The sequence below is a fragment of the Haemorhous mexicanus genome, chromosome 10 (genome assembly GCF_027477595.1).
Source record: "Haemorhous mexicanus isolate bHaeMex1 chromosome 10, bHaeMex1.pri, whole genome shotgun sequence".
Classification (NCBI taxonomy): Eukaryota; Metazoa; Chordata; class Aves; order Passeriformes; family Fringillidae; genus Haemorhous; species Haemorhous mexicanus.
Window position 1 is genome coordinate 22,813,956 of NC_082350.1, and position 20,231 is coordinate 22,834,186.

At 42.4% G+C, this 20,231-nt stretch overlaps 1 protein-coding gene across 6 annotated transcripts in view; it reads left to right on the top strand.

Moving 5' to 3' along the window:
• MECOM (MDS1 and EVI1 complex locus) overlaps positions 1-20,231 on the top strand; it is a 325,262-nt gene that overhangs the window by 129,094 nt on the left and 175,937 nt on the right. For all 6 annotated transcript variants that reach the window (XM_059855809.1, XM_059855811.1, XM_059855810.1 and 3 more), the window contains exon 2: positions 16,239-16,588. In XM_059855809.1, the coding sequence (XP_059711792.1) occupies positions 16,239-16,588 (350 nt within the window). The remainder of the gene's footprint in view (positions 1-16,238; positions 16,589-20,231) is intronic.

The following is a 20,231-nucleotide window of genomic DNA, read 5'->3' on the forward strand; positions in this document are numbered from 1 at the left end:
TTTGGTTTCCCTGTTACCAATGATAATCTGCACCACCCTTCTTGATGTGTTTGTCAGTGGAGTGGAAACAGGAGCTCAAATAGTCTGGAATTGTATTTTATGTGTTGCTTGTTGGGATTAGAGAAAAAGAGGCTGGTAATATTTGGAGTTGGATGGATTTCATCTGAGCTGGTTTGGATCTCCAGACATAAAATTTGAAAGCAGCCATACTGCTAAAATTAAAGAAAACTTACCATTTTCTGTTGTTGTTTTGGAAGAGCTTTGGGGATTGTTTAATTTTCTGTTTGGGGTTTTTTAGTTTGTTTCTCTTCTGAGCAGATCAGGTTAATTTGTCTAAACTCCTTTTTCTATTTATTTTTACAGTTGCTTCTCTTCCAAACATTAATTTGGGAGTTTGCATTTTGCTTGTTTTCCAGTTGCATGCACAACTTCACCTTTTTTTGTCTTATGATCGGGGGCAGTGGAAGGGGAAAAGACTAAAAATAATCTAGTTCCACTCAAAATAATATGAACTTTGAGGTCTGTGATTTCTGTACTGTATCATCAGGTGGCTCTTTTGCACTTTGAGAAACAGTATTTGAAAAAAACAATATGCAGCAAGAACTCTTCTGGGGGTTAATACTTTGAGTTTTGTCATCCTTCATCCTTGCTTTCCCATGGTTTTCTTCCCTAGCAATATGTCAATGTGCAAATTTTGGCAAAAGCACAATTATGCACTCAAAACTCATGAGTTAAACTCCCCCCAAACAGATACTTTTAAAGGAAATCCTACAGTGTTCAACAGTGAGCATTTTTGTGTACAGCAAACTCCTCCCACCGTGTGGGTACTTCAGGAATTTGATTTCTCCCCCAGTCCCATCAGACTCTGACACTTTAGACTTCTTCCTTTTATTCATCTCACGGGGTCTGTGGGCCCCTGACACTGATGATGGGAACAACACACAGGGATTACTGCATTCCAATAGGGGCACCTCCATCTCCTCTGCTGCACTGAGAGCCTTCAATGATACATCTCTGGTTGCTGGCACTCAGTGGCTGATTTTGGCTTTCTCAGGCAACCTTCAGGTTGAGTACTAGTTATTTAGGGTGCTTACATCACTTACAATGAACTTTTGGTGCATTTTTTTTTCCCCAAGAAATAAGCTGTGACATGTCTGTAAGCATCTATTCCCTCCATTGCCATCGCACGTCCCTCTGATCATTGTGTAAACACCATTCCTTGGGATGCTCCAGCATCACAGGCCTCCTAATTTGTAGCATTTGTATTTTTTTGTAAATACTCTCTTTGTGGATATTAAATAGCAAGCAGATGTCCATCAGAATATATGCTTTATAGGCACTCTTTTGTTTGACAGAACTTTGAAGAGCGGATATGTGTTGCCTAGTAGCTTTTATTTTTGAGTCATTTATTTTAAGAAATCAGAAATTGAAAAAAAACCCCAGACCCTAAAAATGTTAAATATAGATTTTCACCAAAATTCTAATTTGTATTGCATATCATTGCATTATCCATTCTGTGTCCCTTATTCATTTTGGAGTCATACAGTTGGACAGTCACCCCTTAAACACATGTGCTGTGCTGGGTGAGCAGCAAATGCACCACTGGTCCCTAAAATGCTCACCCTGAATAAAGTCTGGCTATTTCACATCAGATGGGCTTTTGCCCACTAATTTCAGTAGCTATGGACAAAATCTTTCCAGGCTGGCTGAAATCCAGTGCCTTGATTTTTGCCCAGAGCTTTGCTGTTGTCTGAACTGAAACCTTTTTTGTTCTGAGCATCTGAGTCTGGATGAAACTTTTTGTGTATTTTAATGACATTTAAAGTAAATTTACCAAATTACTTTCTCATCTTCAGAACTGTTTTTTTTTGACTGTTACTAAATGACACTATAGAAAATCTGCTCTAAAGCAGGGAAGAATCACAGAGGGGAGCTCTTATCAATATATTTCCTCAGTGAGAGATTTATGTGGCATTTCTGGAATCAATAGGAGACTTCTCATTGATTTCAAGAGGAATACCTTGCTTTCAAAGAGGAATCAGACAAATCCCCTCCTCTCTGTATACTTGATCTATGACACAGGATGTGCAGTTTTCTCTGGTGCTTCCCAAGTTCGTAATTTGTATTTCATCCTCATGCCACTTTGTGAATTTATTGGCAGTCAGAAGCACTCCATGAGGATTATGGAGTTTTGCCTACCTTTTGGTGGTTATAACATTTATTTTAAAGCAGTGTTTAGTTATTTTTAGTTAAGGGCCGTGTGGGTGGACTTGGTACCAGGCTGCCACCAGAGGAAAAATCTGATTTTTAAGAGACTAGAATCCATCAAAACTCTGCCAGCACTTCCATGGGTGGGGGGATATTTGGTTAAATAGATGTTTATCTGGGAAAGTCATCATCTGGCTAGCAGCATACTGAATGTTTCTAAGCAGCTAACTTATGTATACTAAACAAATTTAGTTTGGCTGCAGCTAGAGCTGCCCTGTGGAAATTCTCAACATACATTTGTTTGATTGAGCTGTCATTTTCAGTTGATCTGCTGATGATCTGTGTCACTTTGTTTAAATGTCCTGGTAGTTTCTTTTTTTTTAATACAGTGCAAAACCAGTCTGCTTTCTGTGATGGATTAAATTGAGGTGAAATTTGAGAGTTACTCCTGTTTTTGATTTCTGTGCCCTGAGACAGGTGGGCTGGAATGACAAAGAACTCTGCACACAAACACATTAAAACTAAAATGGAGTGGATGCCCTTATGATTTAAAACATCCGTAGATGTGTCAACTACCAAATGCTCCCGTTCAAAGTAGTTGCTGGGATTTGCACTTTAAGCAACAAATGGTATTTATTTGGTCTATCCCTCTCACCTAAAATACCTGGAAAAAAAGCACGTTGAGCCCTTTTCCTCCTGCAAAATTCCCTCTGAGTGCATAAGTGTTGGGGTTTTGGCCTCTGGTGAGACAATACAAGGTTAATCCTGAAATGAGGTCCCTGGGGAGCAGCAGGGGATGGAAATGGGCTCTCCAGCCTATGGGAGTCTGTCAGCCCAGTCTGGGAGCTGGGCAGCATCTCTGGAGGTCTCAGCCCTGGAGATGTCCTATTTGCAGGCACTTTCTAAGAGACCAAAGCTCCTTTCTGTCCCCACAGAACTTGGTTCAGGGTTTTTTTTTATTATTTTTGGAAGTATTGCTCAAGCATTGGGCTAGCAGTTGTGCTCCCACAAGCTTGGTGAACAAGTGAGATTCCGGTGCTTCCACTGATTTTGGGGAGCAGTGTTGGCTTCAATGGGAAAAGTGGGATGGTGAGGTGTGAGCACAGCCAGCTCTGAGCAGAGTTCCTCAGGGGGGAACCACATAGCTCATTCTGGTGCTTGGCCCTGAATTTTCCCTTCTCTAGCTGAGCTTTCCATAGCCCATATGGAATGCAACTTCCCTCCATACCCAACATGGGCTTTTTGTGCAGGGTTCACTGCATTTCAGTTTTTGCTTTAGAGCCCCTGGAAGGCTCATTTTGATAATCTCCAGCTTTTCCCATGTGTGCTGTGGTCCATACATGAACTGCAGCTCTGTGTGGAGAGACCAAGGGATGCCAAGTCCAGATAAATTGCTCATTTTCCAAACATGCCACTGATTTGTTTTGTGACACGGGGTTGGTGGTTGGTTCTGTTCACCTCCACAGCAGTGGTGGGGGAGATGGAGATGTGGATGTGCTCTGAGAGCTCTTTCAGCACCTTCTCATGACAATGCTTGGGTTTTTTTTCCTCTGATATCCTTGAGTTATGCATGGCCCTACCAAACTTGCTGAACTGAGGTTCCCCAGAGTGTGGAGAGGGTCAGCTAAATACCAGTTTGAAGTTGCTTTGCAAAGTGCTCCATAGGAATGGGTGCTTTTATTTGACTTGAGTTTCTAATGAGCTTTCCAGGGAAAATGTTGAAATGCAATTTGTTCCTTCCACTTTCTTACCGTGGAAGTGTCTTCTGTGGGCAGCAAACTGTACCACTCTGTCTTTCCTGGTAGACACACTGGTACTGCAGGGAGGGGTTTCTCTTGTATGGCCACTTATGGCTTTGTGAAGTGTAATGGCCTAGCCTGAAAATTTCTGAGCATTTTTGGATCTAATTTGGACAGAAGGAATTCCAGTCGCTTTCAGAACAATTTCAGGAAAAGCCACATTATTTTTCCTGCCATAAAAAACCCTCAGCTTCTCAAGCCATTTTTGCTCAAGGACTCCACTGCTTCTATGATTTAGGACGTGTCTCTGTGTTTATATATATATTATATTACATATACATGTTGTATATATACATCCTTGTCATTATAAACAGTACTTAAATCCATGTCCGTAAACATAAATAGATATAAAGTTAAGTACTCTTTATAACAGAGGATTAGTCCACAGTGACATAATAGGTAGAAATCAAGTATATAACAACCTCCTGTTAGTTTGAGTCCTGTGAGATCCTTGGGGATGGAGAGCACTGCCTGGGCCAAGGTCTCTAATGGCATGGCATCCAATTACATGAAGGCTGAATTTACTCCATTAAGAACTATGTATTTATTTAAGCTGTCATATATCAGCCTGCACATGAAAACAATAGAGCTTGTGAAGATTGCCAGTTTGAAAAAGGGAAAAAAAAAAAAGAAAAGATTATTTTTCAAATTTTCTTCCAAGTTATTGGGATGAACCAGAAGCTTTCAGAGTGCTGATTTATTGCTCTCTGTTAGCAGCTCCCCAGGACCCCTCTGATTCTCCAAGATCAACAGCTTCAGAGAAAGCAATACAAGGTGTATGGAACAAAGAGGGGAAATAAATTACATTAGCAGTTAACTTTCTTTACAGTTAATATATATTAATAAATATCTACAAAACGTTTGAGGCTTTGACCAGGAAGCCATGCAAAATAAACTGTAGAGCCACTCTTTTTTTTTTTTTTCCTTTTTTCAAAAAGTCAAAATAGATCTAACTGATGTTAACTGTTTCACAGCGGGGGTCTCGTTCTGGTTTCACACTGGTGTCACTGTTGATTTTGGAGGGGGGATGTGATCAGAATAAGGACTGTCACTCTGCTGGTGCTACAGGAACACTTGGCATTTCCATACTGTCCTGCTTTGCATCTTCAAAGCACTGGGGAGAGATGAGCTATTCACCATGGAGCTCATCTGAGGCAAATGAGATAATATGAACCCGTGGAAGAAATGGGAAACCCAAGAGGGAATGGGGGAATTTGTTACTGGATATGTTTGCAAAAGCAACTGAGTGTGCAGTGTCAGAGCTACCCGCTCCCAGTATAAGCACAGACCCTGTGGTTTGATGGACCAGGGAGGTGAGAGCCCAGGGGGTCTTTCCTGTTAGTCCTGTGTGTGCTGAAATATTTTCTTGATCTTTTTCTGACTAGCTGGACTTGGAAACCTCTGGGCTTTGCTGGCCAAAAACTCCTCAGTGGTTTCTGTGTCTGTGGAGCTTTGGCTTGCATGGAGCTCTCCAAGCATGAGACATGAGCAGGCTCTTGGTCCTCGAGAGCTCCAGGAGGAGTTTCCCCTGTGAGTTCAGCAGTGCAGATGGATGTAATCCATTTTGCTCATTTTCCTCCAAAGAAAAGGGGAAAGGGATGAACAGAGTGAGTGTTGCTTTGTTGTGTACTCCAAGTGAAGGGAGCAGCAAAGGGCTTTTGGCTGAGGTGGAAAACGTGTTAAAGAGAGAACAGGCACCTCCCAGCATCAGCTGTGGACCACCAGCATGGGAGAGAGGCAAGAGTGGAAAGCTCTTAGGTAGTGTTAAAAACCTCCAAGCGCTGAACCGCAGAGAACTCACCCTTCAGAGACATGCAAGGTAAAAGTACAGCCAGACAAACACCCTTGGAGGAGTTTCCAAATTACACGAGGAACAATTTTATAGGAAAGAGGTGACAACATCCTAGATTTGCCAGATTTCTGCAAACACTTTTCCTTTTAAAACAAGTCTCCCGATTGCTCAGCAAAACTCAGAGCTCTAATATTTGGGGTTTGGAATTTTTTTTCCTTTAACTTCTCAGAATGTTTTTCTTTTTCATGATTTTTTTGGTAATAACATGGGAAAGAAAATGAAACATCTCTGAGAAAAGGAAGGGAAGAGAAAGAATGGGGGGTAAGAGTAGAGAGGAAATGAAGGATTTTCAGGGGAAAGCTAACTTCTGTTTTGCAAGCACCTTCCTGCAGCAGAGGATGCAGACAGGGCATGGGGAGGGAGCTGTGACCACTGGCACTGAGGCAGTGCAGCATCTCAAGCATAGCTGAAGCACATGAAGCCTGTCATGATGGAGGAGCTGGGCCCCCATTTTATCTCTGTGTAGATGTCTTGGCTGCAAAACCCTGTGTTTTCCCTTGTCCTCTTATACAAAGGCCAAGAAAAATAATTGCTACAGATTCTTGTAAGTCCTTGCACTCATGTGTGCCACACTTGCTAGAAAAATAAACTATCTCAGAAAGGTAACTGAGAATTTAGCTACACTTAATGGGTGCAGTTTCCTTTGGCCTCCATCCTTGTTTAAAGTCATCCTACCACGGAGTTTGGGGCTTGATGTAGGGCAGCAAGTAGCTTTTTCCCAGTTGTGCTTGGATGCCTGCAGTAAATGGTGTCAGTTCTGTGGGCAAACCTTACCTGCATCACCACTTAGATGAACGTTTTGGTACAATCAGATGAAAGTCCCACTGGCATCAAGATAAATCCTGTTGTTTGGGACAGACCAGCCTTTTGAAATGGGGCAGGAAACACAAATATATTTTATCAACCATGAGTATTTTGTTGAGATTAAAAGTTAATTAGTGTTTATTTAGAATATGTGGCTGGCACAGTTAGAATCGTGTCAGAAAAAATTGTGGAATTGCTTTGAGGAATGAGCAGGGTGTGAAACAAATTGGTGGTGGAGACAATGTAGATAAATCCAGTTTTGGGTGCTTTTTTTTTTTTTTTAATCTGGACAAAAATGAAACAAAGATTATTGCACTCTGAAAATGTATAGTTTTTTTGAGTGGCATATCAAGGAGAAGAACTTGTCAAAGTGTGCCAGCCTAGACCCTGGGTTTCATGGAGACAAACGGAAAAAAATTCATTCAAATTTTACAGTAATCCAACCCAAAACAGCTCTGTCATACAGGAATAAATGTGTATGCACATGTGGTGAAATAACACTGTCCCAGAGGTTTTTTTCAAAAATAAAAACCATAGTGAATATAAACATATACTGATGCCCCAGAATACACCTGACATGAAGTAAAGTTGCTCTTGAGATTCATGATTTTCCAATCAGCTAAGTACATCCTGCATGTTACTGGGTGACCTTCTGCTGAGGAGTTGCTTGTAGGAAAAATTGTGGCCTTGTATCTCCTCGGAAACAAATGCTGGAAGCCAGTCCTGCCAGACCTTGAGGTTTTGAAGTGGACAGTATTGTAGGATTAATTACCCGATACTTTTCCTGATTAGTATATTTGTTATGAGTACTTCTGTTAGTGCTTCAAGGACTTAACTACAGTGTATCACAGTGTCACTCCAGTATAATTAATGCTCTTTCACTGTAATTGCATAATTAAAAAGCCGTCTGGCTGCTGGTGTGAAACTCTGCTATTCAGCAGCTCAGTTTTCCAAAAGCAGCTCCCCAAAAGTCCATCCCTCCCTGGAATACTTGGGCATAGCTAGGAGCAGCTACATCCTGCTCTGATAATCTCTCAGATCTTGCTCTTTTACCCCCAGCATTTTGGGAATGTCCTGTGTAAGGCCAGGGGTTGGACTTGATGAGCCTTGCAGGGTGATCCCTTCCAGCTGAAGAGATTCTGAGCTGCCTTCTCCTCACTGGTCTCTGCTCCTTACTCTTTCCAGGCACAGTGCAGTCTCTTTGGGATTCAGGCAGTGCAGGTCCCCTCCCCAGTGTCTTCCCCAGGTGGTGAGAGAGAGATGGTGTGGTCACTGAGCTGCCACCATTTCATTCTTTTTAAGCTCTTGGTGCTTGGAGTGGGAATTGCTCAGCTCCTCAAAGCAGATGGATGAGTGTTTGCAGGCTAGTGCTGAAGTGACTGCTGGCAGGAAGGGGTTAAATTCCTTTTTATTCATAATGTGCTTTTGAAACAAAACTTCATGACCTGGCTTTTTTCCCCCTTTCCTTTTTAATTTTTTTTCAAGTGATTACACTTTGCCGCATTATAAGGGCGCAAATGCATTTGTGTCTCAGGACCGTACTCTACCAGATACTGACATGTTCAACATCTCCTGTGGCTTACCAAACACATCAGGGATGTGGACCTCCCTCTGTTTTCTCATTATGCCAAATAATGAAATGTGGAAATAATTCTAATCCTTTCTTCTGGTTGTGCTGTACCTCTGAAAATATGATAAACTCAATCCAATTAAAAGTCATTACCTCTACAAGGCTCAGTCTCTATCTATAACCTTTGTTTTATAATTCACTCTGTTATCTGCCTTCATTATAATTTGGTAGAATAGTCATCTTTTATTACTGCTTTCTGTTGGAAAGAGGCATGTGATTTCCAGTGCTACTTTGTGACACATCTCAGTTTAAAACAGTAAAGGTCTACTAATGAGTAAAAAGAAGTTCAGTTACACTGATTTATTACATTGAGATAAAGTTTCATTTATGTTGATTATAATACTGTAGATTTAAGTAATTGTTTTGATTTAAAAATGTTCTTTTACAGCAATAGTCTTTCATTGTGGCAGGGACTGTTAAAGTGTGTTACCTTTTCTCTTACCCCAGCTGATACAGATTTAGTTAGATTTTGTTCCTAATCAGTGTTTTCTGTGTATAAGTGGCTGGTCTCTCTAATTCACATTTAACCTTCTTGTCCTTAGTTTTGTCCTGAGCTGGTTGGCTTCTTGTTCCGTGTCAGTGTGAGAATATATGTCATGTTTACCATTATGGCAATCAAACAATGAACAAAAGCTGGTTCCCCTAATCCATTTTTTCCTCCCTTAGCAGTGACCAGTACTCAGGGCTAAAAATTTCAAGACAGATTTTTTTCTTTTTCACCCCCCTTGGGTCTACTCCATATGGAGAGTCATGAAGGGCATTAGTGAGCGTTAGCTGCTGCAGCTCCCCTCAGTTGAAATATCTTACCAAGATACAAATTTAAGCTATTAGTTAGAGTTTCAGCATGCTTTAGGCTGCCTCCTAGCCCCTGTGGATCTCTCCAGACTCCTTGCTAGCTGCAGATCCCGCTCTCAGTATATCAAATCCTACAGCTGGCATTTCCCTCTTCTCTTACCCCCCACTCTGTAACCCAGGAAAGGTTTTGAAAGTCAAATATATATTTATTCCATTGAGGAAACTTTATCAACCAGCACCAAAGTTTATTGGCACTAGCTAGTGATATAATGGGTAGTTTAAACCCTGCTAACTGCGAATAATTTTTCAGCCGTGTTTATGATTGCAGTAGGCTCTAACAGACCAGAAGTACAGATAACATAAATATTTCTACCAGAGATGATTGTACTGGAACTATAAATAAAAATTAGACTTAACTTGTAAATAAATTCACTGCGTGCCAGCCAACATTTATAAACCTTTGTTGCCGCATGTAGTACAGTAATTTATATGGAAAAGTGCACAGGAACACAAGCCGCCAAATTTTACTTTTCAGTTATGCAGGTGCAACTTCACCCCCCACGTCAAGGAGAGCAGCTCCTGTGCAAATGAAAGTAGAATTTGACCCACAGTCTCTCAGTGCTGGACCCTAATTAAAAGCCAGCGTCTGGTCCCCATCAGATGCTTTTGACTGTGTTGCTCAATTAGACATGAATGACACTAGACAGAGCACCAAATGCTACTAGTTATTGTAGGGGCTGATGGTGAGAATTGCCAGAGACCACAGGCAGGTCCCTACACAGTTACTATATTATAACTTTGCTGGTCTAGTACCAACACTTGGCAATGCTGAAATTATCCTCTCTCAAAGACCTGATGCTCTAGAGCGTGCTCAGCTCCTTTTCTCACTTGCCTGTGGACAGATTTCTCCTGAGTGTTTGGTGCTCATCAGGAACTCTCTGCTGCAAGTATGAGCCTCTTGTTTCACGGTTGTTTTCTGCAGACATGATGATTTGAGAAGTGAAAGCTGCTTCCCACACGAGGAGGGTTTTTAATGTGAATTATTTGCTCTGTTACTGATGTGCAGCTTGCTACGAGGCACAGACCGAAGCCACCCGGTGTCCTTGGCATGGGGTGCTCCAGAGGTGACTCTGGCTGAGCTCCCTTTGCATTTCATGCAGATACTGCTGCCCACAGTGCAGCAACATGTGAAGCTGGTGATTTATGTACTTCAGCCCCAAAGCTGTGCTCAGACTGCCTCGAGCTGCCTTTTTCTCCAGCCTTTGTCCGTGCAGCTTTTCCTACAACTCCCTCTTCTGCCAGCACGCAGAAGGGTTTGCTCGCTGTGGCTCAAGGCTGAGGTGTGGAAGCTTTGCTGGGAGAATGCCCTCTGTGATCAGCAGTGTCACGAGCATGAAGGGAAGGCTGAAATCTGGGCACCACATTTCCCTCTCATTTTGTTACATTAGTGTCAATCTGAAGAAATTTGAGTAATTTTGGTTAACTCCAGGACAGACGCTGATCTCTTTTATTCCTTGGTGGAAGTCTAAAGCAATTACTTTGGATTTAACAGTTGTGTAAGAGAAATCAGAATCTGGCTTTTGGGGCCACCACACGGGTGCCTTGGTCCCCCTTGCTGTCATAGCCTGAGCATGGTTTTTGGGGTTGGACCTTTTGAGTGAGTTTTGGACAGCTTTGGTTTACTCATGCTTGTGTTAGGGTCAAGTAATACAAATATGCACAATCCCCATGTGTTTGAAGCCTAATGGTTGTGAAAGTATTTTTCCTTGGTAATTGAAGTAATGATTCACAACAGCTTCAAGTGCTGTGTTTATCTCTAAACGTGCTTGTAATCTCTTTTGTTGTACAATGGAACTTGCCATTTGTAAAAGAGTGTTTCTCTCCCATGTTTTGTGATTTCCACCTAACTGGGAGTTACTAGCTCTAGTCTGGTTAGAATCTAATCTCACTTGATTAGGTCTGCCCAATGCTTTTCACAATGGGGTCCTGTCTGGGGGTACCAGACTGTGTTACAATACAAATAATAATAAATAACCGCCAATAGGTCCAGCTCCACAGAACAGTTCTGTGAAAAGGGAGCGGCACAAACCAGTTTCAGGTACGTTGACTGATAAAGTGTTCAAGTAGAGTAATGTAGCCCTTGGCTGGAGTCCTTCCTGTGCCTGGAGATAGTAACCCAATCTCTAAATGTTTCTAAATCTAAGGATCCTTCTTTATGTCTCTTCTGACCCCCTCTGAGCTGTGCCTACCTCCTGTGGACAGTCAGATGGCTCCCATTTTGTTCACCACTGGCTAAGAACTCCTTTTGAAGCTGATGGGCTTTCTTCTCTTAATTTTCTGCTTTTTTTGACCTCCTGTGTTCTAGACTGATGTGGATATATTTTGTAATCAATCAGTCTCTGCCTGTAACAGGGTTTTTTTTTCCCTTTAATACTTGTTCAAACAAATTCAGATAAAGGTGTCCATTTGTATGCAACAGGAAATGCCTGTCTCCTTTTCAGATATCCCTGCAAATACTCCAGGCTGATTTCCTCTGCACTGAATGGTGATACTATGTCAAACAAGTATAAATGCTTATTGCTCTCTTTCAAGGATCTGATTTAGGAGTTTGTGGTACACTCAGGTCCACCCTCACCTCCTGTAGGAGAAGGGATTAATTCACCTGATCCTACCATCCAAAACCCTTCATTAATGCATCCTGGCTGAAGGCTTGTACAAGGCATGGTCTACACAGCTAGGGGAGCTCAAAGCTTCTGACATGTGATGGAATTCTCCCATCAAACAGAGTTGTGTCCTCATGGTGTCTAATCTTCTGGACTAGGGGTCATCTCACCTTTGAGAAGCTGCAGGCATGAAATTGTGTGGCTCTTCTCATTGCAAAGAGCCACTCTGACATTTATCTCAGCTCTTGCTTTATCCTGCTCAGAAGGTGATGGCATTCTGGATTAGGCTGTCTAGATGCCTTTGCTTTTAGCCTCTTTCCTCCAGAGTAATCCAGTTTGTGATTAAATCACTGGTGGCCACGTGCATGAATCCAAGTGCAGAGAACTGCATTTATGTGTGTTTATCAGCCAGTAGTCACTTTGGGAATATATCTCCTTAGGCACAAAAACACCTGAGGAAAGGAAGAATAGAATTCCCTATGAATATGTTTGTTTGCTACCACTGGCTTTGGCCATGGAGATTTGGGTGCAGACTTGATCCCTGTAAGACTTGGTGAGAAGTTTGATCTTAAGGCTGCCCTGAAACTTGGATAAGTGCACCAGGCCAGCATGTCTGCTCACCATGAGGGGCCATGGTGTGACATTTCAGCTTCAGCCAGGCACAGCCCTGATGAGCATGAGGCCTCTGACAGCAGCACTAGGCTGTGTTCAACCTCTGCCTCCATCATCAGTGTCTCTTACCTAATTGCTCTTGGAGAGGAAAACTGGGCTGAACTAAGAAGCATCCTAAAGGAAGGAAGTCCTCTCCTCCTCCCAGCCATGCACAGAAGGCTTCTCAAGCTGGGAATGACCCCAGGCCCTGGAGCTGCAGCAGCAGCTTTGGCACGTTGCTCTCCCTCCTCATCAGGCACATCCCCAGCCACGTGGGCTCTTTCCTGCTGGTGGGCAAGGTTGTGACAAAAGTGCAAATGCAGGTGTCCACCCTGGCCTTTTAGTAGCAATTAACCTTTACTCCTGGGTTTCCTTTGAAGCTTTCTCATGTTTTTATTGTAAAATAGTGGTGAAGAATTTAATGGAGACTATTATCTAAGCTTCCACATAACCTAATCTCATCTGTTCCCTTATCAGGGGCCTCATTTTTTATTTCATCCCATTTATGGTGGGGATAATTATTGGAGTTTAAAGAGGCCATCTTGAATTTCAAAACTGGAGTGCTATCTGTGTGAACAATTTGCAGTTCACTGTGAAAATGATGCTTATCAGCACAGTCCTTGTGTCTAATTCTAACCTTACAAAGTTTTTCTATCAGTCAATATCCTATGGTTTTGCTGGAAGACCTTCTGATCCGTGTGGCTGTAAGTTTTAAGAAAAATTGTCATACACCCTTTGAAAACTAAGACCAGAACCTTGGTTCATGTTCATTGATTTTAATAGAGCTGCTTCTATCATTAATGTCACAAATATGTCTTAATGGTCTTCCCATCTCTTGGTCAGTCATAATTCAACTCTGTGACTTTGTGTCTATTTTGAGGCTTAAAAATACATTTTTTTTGCTAGAATACATTGCTGTTTCAAGCAAAGGACTATTTCAGTAATCCATTTTACCCACACTTAGAGCTTTGGGGCATAGAGGAGTATTATATTTTCCAGAGCTTTCAAGCTGAAAGCCCGTGTTTAACGACGACATCGGGTGTGGCTGCTGGAAATCAAAGGAGGCACAATAGACCCAGCAAACGGACTTGTCTCCCTGCCAGGCTTTCAGAGGCCAATTTATCAGCTGCAGGTTTGACCCTATATGGCTAAAAACGAGCGTAGCCAGAATGACTGAGATAAGTATAACTGAGGCCTTTGAGTCTGCGAGAGAGAAATTAAACTGGACTGTCCCTGGGGAAGATGAAACATCTGTAAAGCTGTGCTTGCTGAATGTTTAAGGCTCAGCTTGTGCTGGCTTGTAGGCAGGCACTGCTGGCAAGTGGAGATGAGGAAGGTGGCCCTTTGGGACAGGCACAGAGCAGGTCATTGCTTGCTGTGACTTCAATTATTTGGCTGAGGTACTCTGTTATTTTGTGAAGGAGAGTTGACTGTGGGACACACAGAGCCTTGGTTTTACAGGATACTGCTTGGCAGGACAGGAACAACAGCAGCGACTGTGTGAGATGGGCTTTTTAAGGAGTTTGAGTGTCAGGCACCCAGCTGTCATGGAGAATCAGTGGGATTTAGATGCCTGAAGACTTTACCCCCAGCGCCCCCCTTCAAGTGAGCCATGTGCTTATCATCATCCAGATCACTTTCCTTGTGTGATTTCTCTTCCTGCACCCCATGTGTATACATGGGTTAGGGTTTCTTTTTTCTACCCCTGTTTCAAAAACAGCTGAAGTCTTTTAGGCAGGGCTGCAATCTAAACAGTTGGGGGAGGACGTCTGAACGGGAGCACGCCTGCCCAGGCTGGGTGCAGCATTGCTGCTGGCCTGCAAAGTCAGGGAGCATATGCAAGATTTGGGGGATGCTCAGGAGGTGTAGATGGACCTCTGTCACCTGTCCCACCGTGCTGGAGCATGGCTGTGTCTGGGGATAGCAGCAGTGCCATGGTGTAACAGAGGTGGCTGCTTGGAGGGGTTGTCTTAGTGCAGGGCAAAGTGAGGGGTGGCATCCAGGTAGAGCTGTGTCTCTAACATTTCCATGCCCTCTTTCCTGTCCTTTGGGGTCCCAGATAAGTGGTACCAGGGGCAGGAAGGCATGGGCTCATGAGAGCAAGCTCTCTGCACCAATGCTGTCACGAGCCCTTGAGCATCATTGCCGAAGTCAGCTCTGACAGGTAGGATTTCTGAACCACAAGCAATGGGCAATCCCTCTCTGTGTCCTTCTCAGCTAAATGGTGGAGTCAGTCAAGATTTTCTACTTCTCAGAATGCCAGGTATTAGGAAAGTGACAAACTGATCAATATTGGGTTCAATTGTTAAAGTGCAGAAAGAGTCTGCCAAACCGGAGGCCGAGGGGACGGGTAGCTGAACTTTCCTGTGACATGTATGAGGTCATAGCCAGTGCCACATAAAAGAAAGAAAAACAGTTCATGGCTGTGAATAAATTGCTCACAGATGAAGAATCCAGTTTGCCAGTCCTGTGATGGGAGCAATCTATTCCAATGATTTGTTATGTCCCAGTGTTTGTCTTAGGCAGTACCAGAAGCATGAAAGTACAGATATAAAACCGTGAGATAATATGTAACAAAGATGTGAGAGACAATGGGCTATGACCAGTTTCCAGTGGAAAAGGCATACGGTGCTAATCTACCATGGATAGTTTCTTAAATGAGCAAGAAATTGAAAGAACATTTTAAAGTTTCCTGTTTCTTGACTGAAACAGAGTCATTCTGAAAGCCAAGCCCAGTGTAACGCTTTCATTTCTGGGCCAACCATATTATGCAAATATTCTCAAGCTCAGGTTTTAAATACCTGATCTCTTAGTTTCAGTCCTTGGAGAACAGTATTCTCACCTCCTATTTAGGTTTGAATTAAGTGGAATGAGTTCTGGTGTGTATAAAACCCCAAGAACATGAATACATTAAATGAATATAAACAGTAAAGAGGGCTTTTTTGGCTAGTTTTGCTGTTTTGACCCTTTTGCATGTAGAGTGGAGTTAAGCACTGTATTTCTGGTGCAGCTAAAGCCCCTGCTGAAATAACTCTGAGTTTCTGACTAAAAGGAATTTATAATCAGTCTTACATTTTAGGCTGTCAAAAATAGTGAGTTTTTTTTTTTCTTTTCTTCTTTTTGTGTTTTTTTTTTGTTTGCTGGCTAAGCCCCAGAGATGAAGGTAGTTTTTTTTTTTTTTATGTGTTTTGGATCTGCCCCAGTTTTTTGGCAACTGTAAGAGGAGAAGGTTCATGTTCTCTATAAGGTGCTGTTTGGATCCTGAACTTATTTTAGACCATTGCATTTCTTGGAGGTCAATGGTAACACTGATTTACATCAGCTGAAGCTCTTGCCAAGAGTTGTGTGGTAGGCTGGATCCTTTCTCCAAAGACTAATTGGAGGCCATCAAACTTAATTTTGGCTACTTTAGGTTCAGTCTCTCTCTCTGCAAGACCAGCGAAACTTTCCTGCTTTTCACTTCTCTTAGATTTCAGTTGTAACATGTAATGCTGGCTTTCAGTTGTAATTTCAAAGCATGTGTGGGGTGCAGTGCTGTATCCAGACCTGACTGGACAATGGGGTGTGCCTGCCTTTACATCTGTGTGCAATTCCCTTGCCTGTGCTCAGTGATGCAAACCACTTTTGGTGTCAGGAATATTCAGAAACACGGTGTTACCCCCAGGCCTACACTAGAGAAAAGGCTCAGCTCCATCCAGGGTGAGGCTCTGCTGCAGGATTAGTGATTGGTGACATCTCCCAAGCTGTCCCTTCCATTCCAAGTGCAGGCTGAAAGAATTTCATGGGCAAAACCTGTCAGGGTGTTTCAAATCCTACCGTTTGTCTTTCTTTTCCAGGTGATGAATGTTTGTATGAGAGCTTTCCAGAACTTCCCTTGGGGGAAGAGCCAGAAGCTGATGGAGAGGCTGCACATGTCCAGTGTCCAACATCCATCAGCATCCAAGAGCCATCTTCTCCAGCGACTTCCAGCGAAGCTTTCACACCCAAGGAGAGCTCGCCTTACAAGGCTCCAATATACATTCCTGACGACATTCCCATTCCTTCAGAGTTTGAGCTCAGAGAATCCAACATTCCTGGAGCAGGATTAGGGATATGGACCAAAAGGAAGATTGAAGCAGGGGAAAAATTTGGCCCTTTTGTAGGAGAGCAGCGGCCACACCTGAAAGATCCTAGTTACGGCTGGGAGGTAAGATTCTTTCTGTACATTCTTTTGGTCTGTTGAGTTTTTGTGTGTCTACCTATAAACACAGAAATATTTGCAGAATTTGAGTCTTATCCTGCAGCAGCCAAAGCATATTTATGTGCACAAACTGCTTCGTGGCCTTTTGGGGTTTTGTGGATGGAGAAGAGTGTAAATTGAAAAAGAAAAATGTTAGAAATTAATATTGCTCTTCATGCATGAAATCTGTCTGGTAGGTGATGCTCCTTTTGAGGAAAGTGAGGAAAAAGTGTTGTTGGAACATTTCTATACCATTTTTAATCAGGTCTTGGACAGTCCTGCATTATGTCTCTGGGTAAGGGGTTTGTAAAATCACTGCATTATAGGTTTGAAATGAAACTGGGTGCTGCTTTCAGGTTTGTGAATTGCCACTTTCTGTCAGCAATGATTAAAATATCCCCTAAATCTAGTGATGTATGGCTAAACTTGCTATTGAACAACTTTGTGCTACTGGGGGGCTTCAAAAGCTGGGGGGTTGATCCTGCTTCCATTTTACTTAATGGGAATTCTGCCACTCATTTGGTGAAGGAGGTTTGGATGCTAGAGCCATACCCAGCACATATGGGAAAGGTGTGGTTCATGTTACTTCTGCAGAAGCTTTGGGAAATCCTTTCCCTGGAGGAGCCCGTGGATTCCTTTGGTGAGCACAGGTGTTGGATCTTGCTTTCCCTGCCTTCAGGGACAGCATTTTCCTCACTGTGGTATCACTGAGGATCTGCTTGAGCTCCTGGTCCTTGGTCAGCATCATGTGGTGCTGCTGTTGTGTTATGATGTAACAAATGTTCCTGCATGGTTTTATTCATAGTTTCAACAATGTGCTGTAGGAACAGAGCACAATCTCTGCTTTCCATCTGTACATTTCCTTTGGTTTCTGATAAGGGGAGCTGTGCAGGGTTTGTGTGGCTCTCCAGGGGCACGCCTGACCTCTGGAGAGATGGGAGTTCATTTTCCCAGGAAAAATGGAGTTTCGTTGTGGAGCACAGCCTTGCAGATATGGTGGAAAATGGAAGCTTGATCTGCTCTTAACTATCCATAAACACTCAGGGAGTTCATGACAAACTTTCCATCCAGCTGTTTAAACTCTTGTGGGACCTGTGACAATGTGACAGAATAGTGTCAGGAGAAATCATAGACTTGGCAGCACTCTACTGAGTTAACAGACTGTGATGCAATATAATTGCTAGTGAGAAATCTTTATTATTTGAAAAAGGCACCAGGAAACCATAAAATCTGACCTTTAACCACACTACAATTAAGCTCAAATATTGATAACAGAAATTAAAGCAAAACTGTTGATACATGGCTGTACTTACAGGTTTAACATATTTCCAAAATTAGGTTATTTTAGACTGGACACTCAAGTGCTGTAGGACAGGATAATCCCACTAAGACTGAGGGAAACCCACCTAGCTTTGCACACCCTTAGATGCTGGCAATATGCTACAATATTAGAGACTGGTTTTCCTGCTTGGAATATTTCAGATTTTGGGGTCTGTGATATGAATATGAAGAAATGAATATCTTCATAGTGCTGGAAGCCCAGCTGGCAGCCTGAATCTCTTTCAAGCTGCAGGACTCGTGCCATTTGAATAGTGTTATTTATTTGGGACAGCTGGGACAAGCTATTGAAAAGTGTTGGAGCAAAATCACACAAAATCAACAGTCAAGTCCCTCTGCAATTTGGTCATTCACCCAGAAGTTTTCTGTGGTGCATAGAGGAACTTGAAACTGAATATTTTTTCCAACAAGTGGGTTAAATACATTTACTGTAGTTGAAGAGAGACAAAGAAATTCTGGTTACCAGAGTTTCCACAGTGAGTAAAACAGCACCGAGTGATGGTGGGGGATAGAGGAGGGATGTGGGGGATCCTGGTACTGCTGGAGAGGACTTCAGTGATGCTCATTCCACCCCAGATGCTCATCATCACACTGCTCAGGAATCCTCCACTTCCTGGGGCTTGGGCTTTGGATATTAAAGAGGAAAACTATCATTACTGAGGTTGAAGTATGGTCTTTACGCTTTTCTGGTACTGTTGTTTTCTGCTTAAATGGGCACTTTTGGGAAACAAGTTGTATGTCCAGCCAGGTGCCAACAAGCCAGTTAACAAATGAGAATTCATTCTGCTGTTGCTGATAATCGAGGTGAAATTTAATTTCAATCTGAAATGGAGGAAGGATAGAACCAAAGTTTCTGTGTGGTGCTGGGTGTGGGTTTTAAGTGACTTTGTAGCATGAGGGGTTTTAAAATCTTTCCACTTGTTTGATGAGCAAATTGTATGGATGCAGATTGTGACACCATGCTCTCTCATGTTGGATTACCTGTAATTCCTGGGGTAATTCTATGGTGCTATAGAAGCTGGTGACTTCAGAAGGAGGGATGTCCCAACCTGCTCATGTTGCTCCTGCTCCCATAGGCCAAAGAAAGTGCTTTGCTGTGTCCAGGCATACTCATTCCTTCACTTCTTGTCTGCAGAGCTCCAAAAAATGCATAGTGGGGGTTGCACCATTGCTACTATTTGTGTACTTACCTCTTGAGTAGATTCCCCTTGACTGCAGAGAGGATGATTAAGTTATTAAAAACAAGGCAATCCTTTCATTTCATCTGAGTTTAAGCTGGAGTACTGAATGTACAAGGGTGTTTAGCTTTCAAAATTTTTTTTTTGAGGAAAATAATAATTAAAACAGTTTTGTATGGAAAGATGGACATCTTCCTCAGCCTTTTCTGATGCTGCACATATAATCCATTTTGTTATGAAACATTTGTTCTGTTTTTGCAACTGTTTAGTATAAACAGGTAGTCTAAAATCTTACACTAGAAAATTTTAACTGAAAACCCTACGTTCACCTTGGAGAGAAGAGTTTACAGTTACACACAAATTTGGGCTGCAACTACATTTTTGGAAAAGACATTTTTTTCCTTTGCAAAAGCTTGTCATAGTTTTGGGTGTTTCCAGCTGTGGGATACATCTGACATCCAGTTTTTGTGACTGATATCCATCTGAGTTGATACTGGGATTAGTCTGGGAGAGAAGTGGAAGCTGAGGGAACTGATGCTGTTAAATTCTGCAGCCAGGCAGTTGATGATAAAGAAAAATTTTCTGCAGCAGGCTGAGGAATTTCATGGAGCCTGTTCCTACATTTCCCTATAGCAAAACTCCCTATGGGATCAACACAGAGTTCCATCAGAGCAAGTCCAAGAAAACAATGTCTATTGTGTCCATTTATACAGTTCAGCCATAAAACACACTCTGGGACAAAAAGAATTTGTTGTGATATAGTCGCGCTTGGGTCATGATTAGAGTGCTGTAGATCAGTTTAAGTGAAAAGCCATAAATTTGAATTTTATCTCATTTTGTGGAGCTGGAGTTGAGCATTATCTAATCAGGTATTGGTTAGCTGAAGTACAAATCGAACAGGGGGTCACCGGACAAGGGGAAAGGTCGAGCTTTTTTGCAGTTTGTCACGGGGGTTTTAGTATTTGCCGGCAGCCCGAATATCCGAGGGCGTCGGGAGGCTGTTGCTCGGTGCTTGTTTGAAAAGGGAAAATTGACTGCTGCTTAATCAACAAAGAAAACAAGCTTTTAAGGGATGGCAGTAATTTTTTTTTTTT